This window comes from Diabrotica virgifera, chromosome 2 (genome assembly GCF_917563875.1).
Source record: "Diabrotica virgifera virgifera chromosome 2, PGI_DIABVI_V3a".
NCBI classification, from domain to species: Eukaryota; Metazoa; Arthropoda; class Insecta; order Coleoptera; family Chrysomelidae; genus Diabrotica; species Diabrotica virgifera.
Window position 1 is genome coordinate 21,129,027 of NC_065444.1, and position 13,074 is coordinate 21,142,100.

Consider the following 13,074-nt stretch of genomic DNA (forward strand, 5'->3'; position numbering starts at 1 on the left):
ACGACAGGGAGAAGAAGTATTTTGTAACATTTTTTATCCCGTATCATATAAAAACTTTATAAGTATTTTATGTAATACTTTGAGAATTGCGTTTTAGATTTTCGAAGCAGAATAAACGTAATCCAATGGTTTATTTATATTTGCAAATGTCGCTACCGAGATCCAAGTGTGATTCTTTCTCAATCTGAGGAGTTTCTGTCCCTCTCATATGAAGTTAAAATAAATATCTTAATAGGGAACTTGCATAAAATTTTAAATTCGAAAAAAATGTTATAAATCACAACAGAACATAATTTAGAACCTGTATCAAAGATAAAAAAAGTTTTGTTTGTCTTTCGTTTGGCCCCTAAAGACGACTAAAAATTCAACTTATACCAGCCACACCAAAACGCGTCGTGACGTCACGCCGTTGTATGTTTACATTCTACACCAATAGGGAACTTGCATAAAATTTTAAATTCGAAAAAAAATGTTATAAATCACAACAGAACATAATTTAAAACATGTATCAAATATTAAAAAGTTTTGTTTAGCTTTCGTTTGTCCCATAAAGATGATTAAAAATTCAAATTAAAACAGGTGGCCCAAAACGCGTCGTGACGTCATTCGTTTAAATTATGTTTACATTCTTCCAAAAAAGTAAACAGAATTTAAAATTACATTATAAACGTCAGTAGAAAATACAGTTATGTAACCTCACAAGTGTTTTTGATCGTTTGAACTATTTTAAATGTCATTTAATAGTGTCAGTGTCAAAACGAATGCCAAACCTAATAGGGAACTTGCACATTTTTTATTGCATAATAATATTCAGTTTCCTTTAAAAATAAGATTTTCAAAATTTCACGCCTTAAAACCTCATAATAACAAGTACAAATTTAAAATCTATATATTTTTTTTTGTTTTCTGGCCTTGGTTTAGATAACCTTTAGTCAATTTAAAATAGTTCAAACGATCAAAAACACTTGTGAGGTTACATAACTGTATTTTCTACTGACGTTTATAATGTCTAATTTTAAATTCTGTTTACTTTTTTGGAAGAATGTAAATATAATTTAAACGGATGACGTCACGACGCGTTTTGGGCCACCTGTTTTAATTTGAATTTTTGATCATCTTTAGGGGCCAAACGAAAGCCAAACAAAACTTTTTAATCTTTGATACATGTTTTAAATTATGTTCTGTTGTGATTTATAACATTTTTTTCGAATTCAAAATTTTATGCAAGTTCCCTATTGTATAATATAATTTTAAATTAGACATTATAAACGTCAGTAAAAAATACAGTTGTGTGACGTTAAGTGTTTTTGATCGTTTGAACTATTCATAGAAAATTTGTACTTTTACAAAATGGTTTTTTTTTTCAATAGTAAACCTTCTTTCCTTTCCTTCAAAAACTGTATCAAACTCCAATCTCAACAAACTGGTATATATTATTACAACGACATACGATAAATGTCATTAGGATATAAATATTTTTCCTTTATTCCCGACGACGAGCTGGCCAAATACCCAAGTAGGTGGACGTCAATAAACTAAAGAAGGAGAAGAAGAATATACCTAATCATATCGCTGTGTCTAGGTACACGCTAACGTGTACGCAAATAAGAAAGTTCAGAGTGTTGGAATTTGTTTAATCGCGTTGTGTTTACACTTTAATTTTTAATATTGATTAGTAAAGAGATTTCTTATTTTTTATTTGTTTAGTGTTTGTTTTTAAATTAACTATGCAGGGTGGACAATAATTATTTAGTGGTTTTAATGAGTTTAACAACAGTTTAAAACAGTATGAAAAAGTTAAGAGACTATAAATTACTATATATTTTTTAGTTATAAGTGAAATAGTATTACCGTCCAAAATTAAAATAAAAGGAAGACCTAAAGCTTTCACAATAATAATTAACTTGTTCTGAAGCTATTTCCTTGTGGCATTTTTGTAATCAACTATTCTAAATGCGAACTAAGCCACAATTTAACTAAAAAAAAAAATGATTTTATTAACGTCTCGACGTCTAAATCGGACGTCGTTGTCAAAATACAAAATATTATTAAATTAAACAAAAATGTTGTTGCTTAGTAAAAAATGTTTTCTAATAATTTATTTAATCTGACTAATTTTTGTATTTTTACAATGACATCCGATTGGGACGTCGAAACGTTAATAAAATAATTTTTTTAGTTAAATTGTGGCTTATTTCCCATTTGGAATAGTTTATTATAATAATTAACTTACGTATAAAAATTATTTTAACAATATTTTGTACGTGTCATGTCAACTAAATACATACATATATTTATTTTGCTAACCTAAATATATAATTTTATATATAGATTGATTTATTACAATTAAGTTTGAAACATCTGAATAGTTTTGCTTCCCTTCCCTTAACAAATATTTTTCTATCAAACACTAAACATATCAAAATAGCATGTGACGTCGCGGGTCGTTTGAATTATTTTATACCGCAGAAGACTTTAAATATGTATAAGTTATTACGAGTTTTTGCAGCGTGAAATTTTGTAAATCTCATTTTTAAACAAAACTGAACATTATTATGTAATAAAAAAATGTGCAAATTCCCTATTGTGCAAAGAGAACAGAAGAAAATCGATCGAAGGTCGAATATTATGACATAGACATGATATTCCCAGCTTATTATCAAATATTAAAGCGGTTTGAGATCAAAAAATGTCTCTGACTGGAAATATTGGTCATTATTCTCATCTTCAGAGAGAATTTATGGACGATCTTCAGTCAATATATTTTGAGAATAATCTTTCCAATCTTTTAGCGGTATGAAGCTGACATAAACTTTTCCCTTTCAATCCGTTAGGGATTTTATTGTTCTCCACTCTTCTCTTGCTCTGCCAAAGTCGATGCTTTTGACTAGACGTTTACACTCATTGTCCCACGTTTCCTTTTTTGCCTTCAGCAGTGAGTTAATCCAGTACAGTGCTGGACTGGTCATGTCGTCCACATCGTTCTAGTCGTTCAAGAGCTGTAAGATCGGTAACACTATTCGCTGTGTGCAAGTACTTGGAGGGGATACGAGAAATGAGCGTGCGCGAATAGCGGAGAAATCTTGCAACTTTCTTAACATATGTCTTAAATAATTCACGGTGTTAATTGAAATTGTCAAATTGACGTATATTTCATTCCTACTGTCATTAAAGAAAATGGGATTTCGCAAATGATGTGTTATAAATTGTAAAAATTATATGTTGCTCCACAATATTGATATGATATACAATTATTACAGTGAATTTAATTAATGGTGTTTTGCTTGTAGTACACTTCGCGTCAAAAAAAACTGGTACAACTCTTATAACCGAAAATCGTGTTTTTCAAGTTGTGTAAGTTGATCTTGTCACAAGTGTCATTCCAATTTCTAGGGCAACGTTGCCAGTGCAACGAAAATATTATATCAAACTAGGTAAAAACGGGGCTGTGTGACAGACCGCATTTTTTAATATACTAAAAACTAAAACAATTGTAAATTTCCGTCATCTCAATTAAGTATCCATACACTGATTCGTGTTTTATTATAATTTATGAAAATAATTCAATTCAAAAATAATGATAGATAATAAATCTTGACATGACTTTAAATTATTATGTTTAATGTCAAATCGAGAGGTGTGATTGGTTTCTCGTAAATTGTAGGACAAAACTGCATTAAGTTGTGTAGAATAAATAAAACACACTGGAAAAATTAAAAATATAATTTGAAATTAATACAAAATAAATAACTTTTACAGTGAACAAGTGTGTAATTTAAATATATGTATTACAATTCGAAATACACATTTTAAACGTTATTTTTTTGTATTTAGATTTAGTGCAATTCCGTTATCTGTGATGGCAACAACGAAGTGATTCACGAACAATAATTGTCAGTCTGAACACAGGTTTACATTGGAAAAAAAAAGTGTACCAATTTTATATGACGCGAAGTGTACAATGTTAACCTTATAATAACAAAACCTCAATTTTACTTTTTCTTCTTATTGACCATTCCAGGTCACGTGACTTTGACAGCGACACTGAGGGGCAAAAATTGTGTTTTCGGTGTTCTTTTTGCTATTTTCTCGTTTTATTATAAGAAATCTATGGTTTTAACTACAAAAATTTCAAATATTAGATATAGGATATAGAACACCCTCATAGGGGATGCAAAAACCCGGTATAATCAGAAAATCAGTTTTCTTGACCCATATCGTCGTTCTGTTTACAGTGCATTGTGATTATAGTGATTTAAAACATCTCGGTTTTTAAATGCGGCTGGTATTATAAAAAAAAATTCACTTTATCTCTTTTACTTTTACTGGAACACATTACAACTGAACAAAACGCTGGTATTTTAATCATATTCTTAAATTAAACAATGGTTTTCTACACTTGACCTACTTTGTTTACAAGATCTTTGCCCTCCAGTCGCTGTCAAATGACATCACCCTGGAATGGTCTATTCTTTTTTGGGCTATGGCCTTAACAATTATCCATTAACCAGGACTGACATAATTGGCCAATATAATTAAAAGTGCTAAAAATGTTGCCGAGCTCTGAAACCAGGTGTCGCTCTTCCGAACTTGCACGGTCCCAATAGTAACAATGCTTTAATGCAATAATTGAGCACTGGATTGGTCGTTCAAACTATTCCAGTGTTGCTGGAATGAAAAATAGACCGTCATTCCAGTCAACTGGATCGGATTGATCAATGGAATGAGGGTTCACATTATTCCAGTGGCATTCCACCGCTCTACTAGAATAATGTGAACCAGACAAAACCCTAAGTTATGGTCTTCAGTCCAGTTTACTGCTATGTGTCTAGTGTTATCATTTTTGTTTCAGACTCTGGAAGGTGCGTCTTGGAAAGTTTTTCGGAATCTCTTCGTTATTCTGAAAGTGTGTTCACCTGACTCCTTTGGAGTAAAGGAATATTTATCTGAGGGTTCTTGGAGAGAACTTCATAGACATTGACATTTTTGCAGGCTGTTTATTTCCTCGCAATGCATTCTCCACAATTCTCTTTTTCCCCTTTTTCAGTTCTTTATTATATTCATTACAAGCTTTACAATAATCACTCCCCTTACTGGATCTTTTAGTTGGAATTCCTCACTATTTCTAGAAAACTGTCCTCAAATGCTAACATGGCAACCTCTTGAAAGCATTCGGCAACCATGTCTAGGTTCATTGTATGCCTGGTTACCTTTTAGCCTGTCTAAACAATATTCCAGATCTGTAAATTGATTAGTTGCAGTATTCTTTTTCTTTCAGTACTGTGTTCGATTATCGAATGTTGGAGATCATATTCCATATCCAAAAGATATAGTTATATTATAGGAGCGAAATAAAATTATAGCGTTGTGGTTACTTTATCGTCGAAGAAAGAGAAATAAGAGGAACCGAATTCATTGGGTCCATCCTATTAACGCAAAAAGATATGATTTATATATTTTTATATTCACACATATTGATGGAACACCCTCTATATTCAACGTTAATTGCACCTATGTAAAATAAAGTTTATTATAATATGCTCAGCAGATTTAATTATTGTTGTTATCAGTAACATATAAATAATTTTGCTGTACTTACTAAATGGGTTCTTTTCTTTATCACTAATTCGTCGAATTCACTGTTAAGTGCACGGCATACACCATTCCAAGAATTTCTCGTCAAGTTTCTATCTTTAAATTATATTTTTATTGTTTTGTCCCAAAGAACAGGTCTCGCTTCTTGTTATTAATATTTCACTGTCAATCTGAGACATCATAATATAAAATATATATTTGCACCTACTTCAAACAGCCACAAAGTGTAAATGAAAATAATGTACCAAACAACCAAAGAAACTACCTTCGTGCGACAAAACGACAGTATCATATGAAAGGATGTATTAAGTCCCCTATGCTACTGGGTTCGTTAAGACGGCACGGCTGCCGTCTGTTGTTGTAAGCGAGAGACGGCATAAACACGGCGACTTCACCGAACGTTCCAACCACCGTCTAGTGAGAAAGGCTCCATATGATTATGTTGTTTTTGAATCTGATATTGTTAATTTTACTTTATTCATCCAATCATTTACTCTTATTAATACTTCATTTGATTTATTTTCTAATTCTCTTCTTGAGTTTGCATCTATGATCAACAACAAATCATCTGCATATGCTATGCTTCCAAGCACTTCAGGATCTATAGTCAATTGTTCCAACAGTTCCTTTAGCATTACATCCCAGAACATAGGTCCACAAACTGATCCTTGTGGACATCCTTTTGTGATATGTTTTGTCTTTTTTCCTGTTGGACAGCTTAGGCTTGCATATCGGTCTTGACAGTAGTTTCTGAGACGTCCGTACAGATTCTTTGGACATCTCATTCTTCGAAGTCTTTCAAAGAATGACGGCCACCAAAGATTGTCAAAAGCCCCAGACACGTCTATAAAGATCATTAAAACATACTTTTTTATGCTTTCGTTTACTATTTCAAATACTTTATTTATTGCATCTTCTGTTGATAAAAAAGTATTTGAAATAGTAAACGAAAGCATAAAAAAGTATGTTTTAATGATCTTTATAGACGTGTCTGGGGCTTTTGACAATCTTTGGTGGCCGTCATTCTTTGAAAGACTTCGAAGAATGAGATGTCCAAAGAATCTGTACGGAAGTCTCAGAAACTACTGTCAAGACCGATATGCAAGCCTAAGCTGTCCAACAGGAAAAAAGACAAAACATATCACAAAAGGATGTCCACAAGGATCAGTTTGTGGACCTATGTTCTGGGATGTAATGCTAAAGGAACTGTTGGAACAATTGACTATAGATCCTGAAGTGCTTGGAAGCATAGCATATGCAGATGATTTGTTGTTGATCATAGATGCAAACTCAAGAAGAGAATTAGAAAATAAATCAAATGAAGTATTAATAAGAGTAAATGATTGGATGAATAAAGTAAAATTAACAATATCAGATTCAAAAACAACATATAGTTTAATAAAAGGAAATTTAGAAAGAGATCCAATTATAAAAATTAGAGGGAAAACAATAAAAAGAAAAATGGAAACAAGATATTTAGGTATTATAATAGACGAACAAAAATTATTTACAAAACACATGAATTGTGTCTGTGAAAAGGCAACAAAGATCATGCATAGCATTGCTAGTCTAGCACAGAAGGAATATAGAATTTCGTTCCGACAGATGAGAATATACCTAAGTACAATACTTGCATCAATTGTAGGGTACGGTTCAAGTGTATGGGCACATAGATTAATAAATAAAAAAAAAACGCGGAAAAATTAAATAGAGCTCAGAGAGGATTTCTTGTAAGAATGACGGGAGCATTTGGAACAACTGCAACACAGGCACTCACAGTTTTAACTGGAGTAATGCCAATGCATTTAGAAACACAAAAAAGAGCATGTAATTATTGGCTAAAAAAAGAAAAATATGAAAAAATAATACAAATAATAGGATTAGATATAAGAAATAAAAGAGAATTAAAAGAAATAATAAATAGAAAAAGACAAAATGAATGGGAAAATTCAACAAAATCTAGACGTTTATACAATTTTATACCAATATTAGAAAACATTCCAAATTATTTTAATCCAAAACAAGGTTTAATACACTTTTTAACAGGACATGGACCGTACCCAACATATTTGGAAAGATTTAACTTAAAAGATGATGCATATTGTGAATGTGGAGAACTAGGTACACCAGAACATATAGTGATACATTGTGAAAATACTATAGAAAATGAAGAACACAGAGAAATGAGAAGAAGATTAGAAAGAATTGAAATAAGAGATATATTACAAAATGAAGAATATTTTGAAATATTAAACAATCTCACACAAATAATATCTAAAAAACAACAAGAAATCTATAATAATAGAAGAAGACAACCAATAATCCAACCCTGATGAAGTTGAGTAAGATAAAGTTAAAATAAATAAAATAAAATATAAATTCAAAAATAGATATTTACAATTATAATAATAATAATTCAATATAAAATAAATAAATAAAAATAATAATTCAATACATAATTCATAAAAATAAAAAAAAATAAAAAAAAAAAAACTACCAACTCTCTTCTGAAAATAGAGGGACTGTCTTTATAACTTAGAAGGGAGTTGATAGTACCAAAAATATTTTAAATTGTTTATTTAAATTTGTTTGTTATACGTAATTAAGAGATTATGGCAAATTGTTATTGTAAAAATAGATTTAATAGTTGAGTCAAAAATGTAAAAATATAAAAAAAAAATATCTGTAATCCCATCAGGAAAAAACGACCTGGATTAGTCACTAGAGGCCAGGTCATATGTATAAATAATAAATAAATAAAAAAAAATAAATATGATTACCTGAGCCACCATTGGAATGTCGTCGTTCGTTCTAACTCTCGCACGTTTAAATTCTTATAATGTGAAACAGCGCTAAGGGATTCCATTTTGTAAATAAAAAGTATTCTTAACATATTTAATAATTTTATTTAACCTGTTTTTCATAATAGGCTAAACCAAAAGAATAACAATTCTGATAGTCAAATAACAACAATGGTGGCTAAAACGTAATATATTTAAAAAAGTAAGTCGATGACAAATATTGGAAATAAATACGATAACACAATTGATCAGAAATTACATGATTGAACTATTGAATTTTTTTTATTTTGTTTTTTGTACACATCACAAGTACGCCAAACCGCTGGAGGAGGCGTATGCCATCAGCGTGTTTGCGGCTTGTTGGGTTTCCAAATAAATTCTAGTCTCGTCCATCCATTCCTTCGCCACGCACCGTGCAGCACCTTTGAGTAAATTCATGTACCTCAACGTCTGTGTGAAGTCACCTCGATCTAACCAATACCTGAAAGAAAACACCGCATAAATAATAAACTGCAGTAATAATTATTTATGTACCAAGTCAGTAAAGTGACTCTTTATCGAACGAATCTGATATTCGATATCTGATGACGAGTTCGATAAAGAGTCTTTACTGACGTGGTGCATACACAATTGTATCGCCAACGTATGTTTTTTAAATTTAATGTCGTCCGAACCACTGGGGTTATAAACGACAACAATGGAAAATACATATTAAAAATAAAAAGAGATTGTAATATTAAGTAAATACATATGTACTAACAAAAAGTATACCTGAAAAATTTGTGATACAATTAAATGTCTTTTATTCCTATTTCCGTTAAAAACTGTATGATATTGTTGATATTTGTATTGTCTCTAAGAAGCTCAGATATGTCCCTGGGAAGGTTGAGCTTACTTCTCGTTTGCTGGTATATTTGACAATCGGTTAAGACATGTTTTATTGATATAAAATAATATTTGCCAACATAATTTGATATTGGTTTTAAGGGGATGAGTACGTATTTTCGGCTGCAATGGTATTTAAATGGGGATTCATTTTTTTCGAATCCTGAGAAAACTAATAAGTATTTTTGAAAAATTTAAACGCAGAATGAAAGATTGCGTTCTTACCGAGGGCCGAAAGTCCCTGAAAACTTCTATAATGTTTATTTTAATAAGTTACAGGGGTGAAAAACTAAGAGAAAATGTAGTGTGATTTTTAATTTCAAATATCTCATTCAAAAGAAACTTTTTATTCATTCTAAGGGACTTTCGGCCCTCGGTAATAAAGTAATCTTTCATTCTGCGTTTAAATTTTTCAAAAATACTTATTAGTTTTCTCAGGATTCGAAAAAAATGATTACATCTAAAATACATTGAAAATTTTGACAGGCGTCAAAATGTTCCTTTCCTCTTAACACTTACTTGCAATTTACAATTTAAGAACTTTTTAAATTTTTGACGTCATAATAATTTCATGACAGTGATGGCATAACTTTTACAATATGGCCGCTTTCGATTTTTAATCGATAGTTATCAATATTGAATAATTACTAAATCGGTAAAGTTTTAATTTATTTTATATGAATATAATTACAAAATACTACAGAATTTCACTTTTTGACATAAAAATTGATAATATCGCAAATTGTGTACAATATTTTTAATAATTAAAGTAAATAAATTTTAAGTTCACTCAAATACTCGCCATTCGATTACTGCCATCGACCACTTACATTCAATCTCGGTTAATTTGATTAATCGCGGCAAGTAAAGTAAAATTCTTCTTTCAGTACAATAAAGTGTTACTTTACTGCCGCAAATGAGTACAATAATGAATGACTTTAATGACGGTTGGCGATAAAAATTATTAACTTCAAGATGATACCACAAGATTGTAGAGTGAAACGTGGGGTTAACTGTGGATCCGACCATTATCTTCTTGTATCGAAATTGATCTACCCATTCAGAAAACTGGAAGTAAGCGATAAAGTAGCAGAACAACTCGTCTGTGAGTAAAGAAGACAATATACGATACAAACTAAACCGCCTTAAACAAGACAGTATCAAAGACTTGTTCCAGAGACGACTAGAGCATGACTCAAATAACACAATTATGAGTAACAACATCGAAGAAGAATAATAATTAAAACTGCACGAGAAGTATCAGGGACACAGGAAAAAACAGAGAGAAAATATGATCCTCCTTGGCTCCTGACGAGATAAAAGGAATGTTAAAGGAAAAAAATACTCTCTATGATAGATGGCTTGCCACTAAATCAGCTCAACACAGAGAAGAATATCAAACAAAAAATCGGGAGTTACGAAGGATTAAAATGGAAAAAAAATCTTATTTGGTAACAAAAATGCATTCAAATAGAAAACCTAATAGGAGGTGCTCAATCCATAGAAGCATCGATATATCATGAGAGGAAACAAGGACAGCGTTATTCAGAATGAAAAATGGCTGATCACCTGGTCAAGGAAACATCTCTGTCGAACTTCTGAAGGCAGGAGGCCCCTGCCTTATAGACAGAATTACACAGATTATGATTTGCTGCTGCAACCAAATACAGATACCATCCGAGTGGAAGAAGGCTCATTTAGTTTCTATTTTTAAAAAGGGTACTAGAAAAGACCCAAATTGTTATCGAGGCTTAAGTGTAAATAGTACTATGTGCCTGTTTAGCAAAATATTAGAACAATAAAATTATACAGAACACAGGTCATGAAATAGGAAAAGATCAGAGTGTATTCACACCAGACAGATCTTGTACAGATAACCTTTTTGTTTTGCAACAACTGGCAGACAATTTTGTATCCGTAGGAAAATAATTACACTTAGCTTATTGACTTGGAACAGGCATATGACACGGTTCCTAGAACAAAGCTGTGAGAAGCCTTGAAAGACCTGAATATTGACAACCACCTTATGCCGATTATCATAGAAATGTACAGGAATAATACAGTACAAGTTAGAAAGGGAGAGATATTGTCGCACTCCATTAATGCCACAAAAGGCCTTAGACTGGGTTGTAGTATGTCTACTCTTTTGTTTAATTTGTATGTTAGGCATCCCTTAGAAGCTGGAAGAAGAGATGTGGCGGAATGGGTATTCGAGTTAATGACAACACCCTTTATGTTGGTTGGGGTGGTTACCCCCGATGATGGGGTTGATTAAGTGGAACACTATTTACCAGACATAAATTTATTTGCCAACACTAGATATGCCAGTAACGAGTTGGTGGACAAAAGTCTATATTCTAACTACATTGATGGTTAAATAACGAATGATGAATAACGAAATCTCTGCTTTACTTTCTCCGTATCTATAAATAAATCGTAATTGTTTTGTTATTATTTCATACCTGAATGTGACCATGAAATACTAATGGTACAAAATTGCTAACTCCGTTGTTTTTCAAAACGAATGGTCTACATTGCAGAAGCAATGTCACCTACTTTACGAAATCAAAACAATGCATGTAAATAATATTTGTTTGAGACTTTTAAAAATTAAATCGATATGGATTACTCTTATTTTTTGAATGCTAATATAAATACTGTACACCTTTTCTCTCTTAATTTTGCAGATGATCAAGTCGTGATAGCTCCGGATGCTTTAGATCTAGAATTTATGATGAAAAGGTTGTATCATGAGTATCAAAAGTGGGGACTGCAAGTGAGTCTAACAAAAACAGAGTAGTTGGTAGTAAACAGCGAGGCTCGATTTAAAGTCCTTGTCAATGCTGACGTTAACATTGATCAGATGGAAACATTTAAATACCTGGGAGCATTGTTTGACAAGACCGGATTGGGAGGAGCAGAGATAAAGCAAAGAATCCGGAAAGGCAGGGAAATTGTGGGAAGCTTGAATGCATTTTGGTGGGATAAGAATATTTCTAATAAAAACAAAAAAAGGGGTGGGCAGAGCAATAGTGGAGACGGTATTGTGTTATGGCTCGGAAGTATGGACTCTCAACGTAGATCTGAAAAGAAGGCTACTAGCCGTAGAAATGGACTATATAAGAAGTGCAAGAATTTCAAGATGGGAAAGGAAAACTAACGAAGAAGTAAGAACAAGAATGAACGCTGAGGAAACGGTAGTAGATAGAATAGAAAGAAGATCATTGAAATGGTTTGGACACCTATTAAGACTGCCTGAAGAACGTTGGCCTTGTACAGGATTTATATTAGCATCCAAAAAATAAGAGTAATCCATATCGATTTAATTTTTAAAAGTCTCAAACAAATATTATTTACATGTACTGTTTACATTACGTAAATGGGTGACATTGCTTCTGCAATGTAGGCCACTCGTTTTGAAAACAACGGAGTCAGCAATTATGTTACTATTAGTAATTCACGGTCACACTCAAGTATGGTCAATCATAACAAACAATTGGGATTTATTTATAGATACGTAGAGAGTAAAGAAAGAGATTATTAATTATTCAGAAACCTACGTGGTTAGAGTAGACATTATCCATCCCGACACCAACTAGTTACTGTCATATTCAGTGTTCCAAATAAATATATTTCGGTAAGTAATGTTTCAACTAAATCAACCCCATCACCGGGGGTAACAACCCTCAGTACCAGGATAGCCTAAATAAATATTTCAGTGAGGCCAACAGGAAGAAGAAAGCGGGGTAGATCGCGAAGGTCGTGGACTGTGAGCGTCAATAGATCGACATAT

At 31.9% G+C, this 13,074-nt stretch overlaps 1 protein-coding gene across 4 annotated transcripts in view; it reads right to left on the minus strand.

Moving 5' to 3' along the window:
• Positions 1-8,478: 8,478 nt before the first annotated feature.
• Positions 8,479-13,074, minus strand: part of LOC114326480 (MICOS complex subunit Mic60) — a 38,531-nt gene continuing 33,935 nt past the window's right edge. For all 4 annotated transcript variants that reach the window (XM_028274872.2, XM_028274874.2, XM_028274873.2 and 1 more), the window contains one exon: positions 8,479-8,877. In XM_028274872.2, coding sequence (XP_028130673.1) covers positions 8,700-8,877 — 178 coding nt within the window. In that variant the 3' untranslated portion in view covers positions 8,479-8,699. The remainder of the gene's footprint in view (positions 8,878-13,074) is intronic.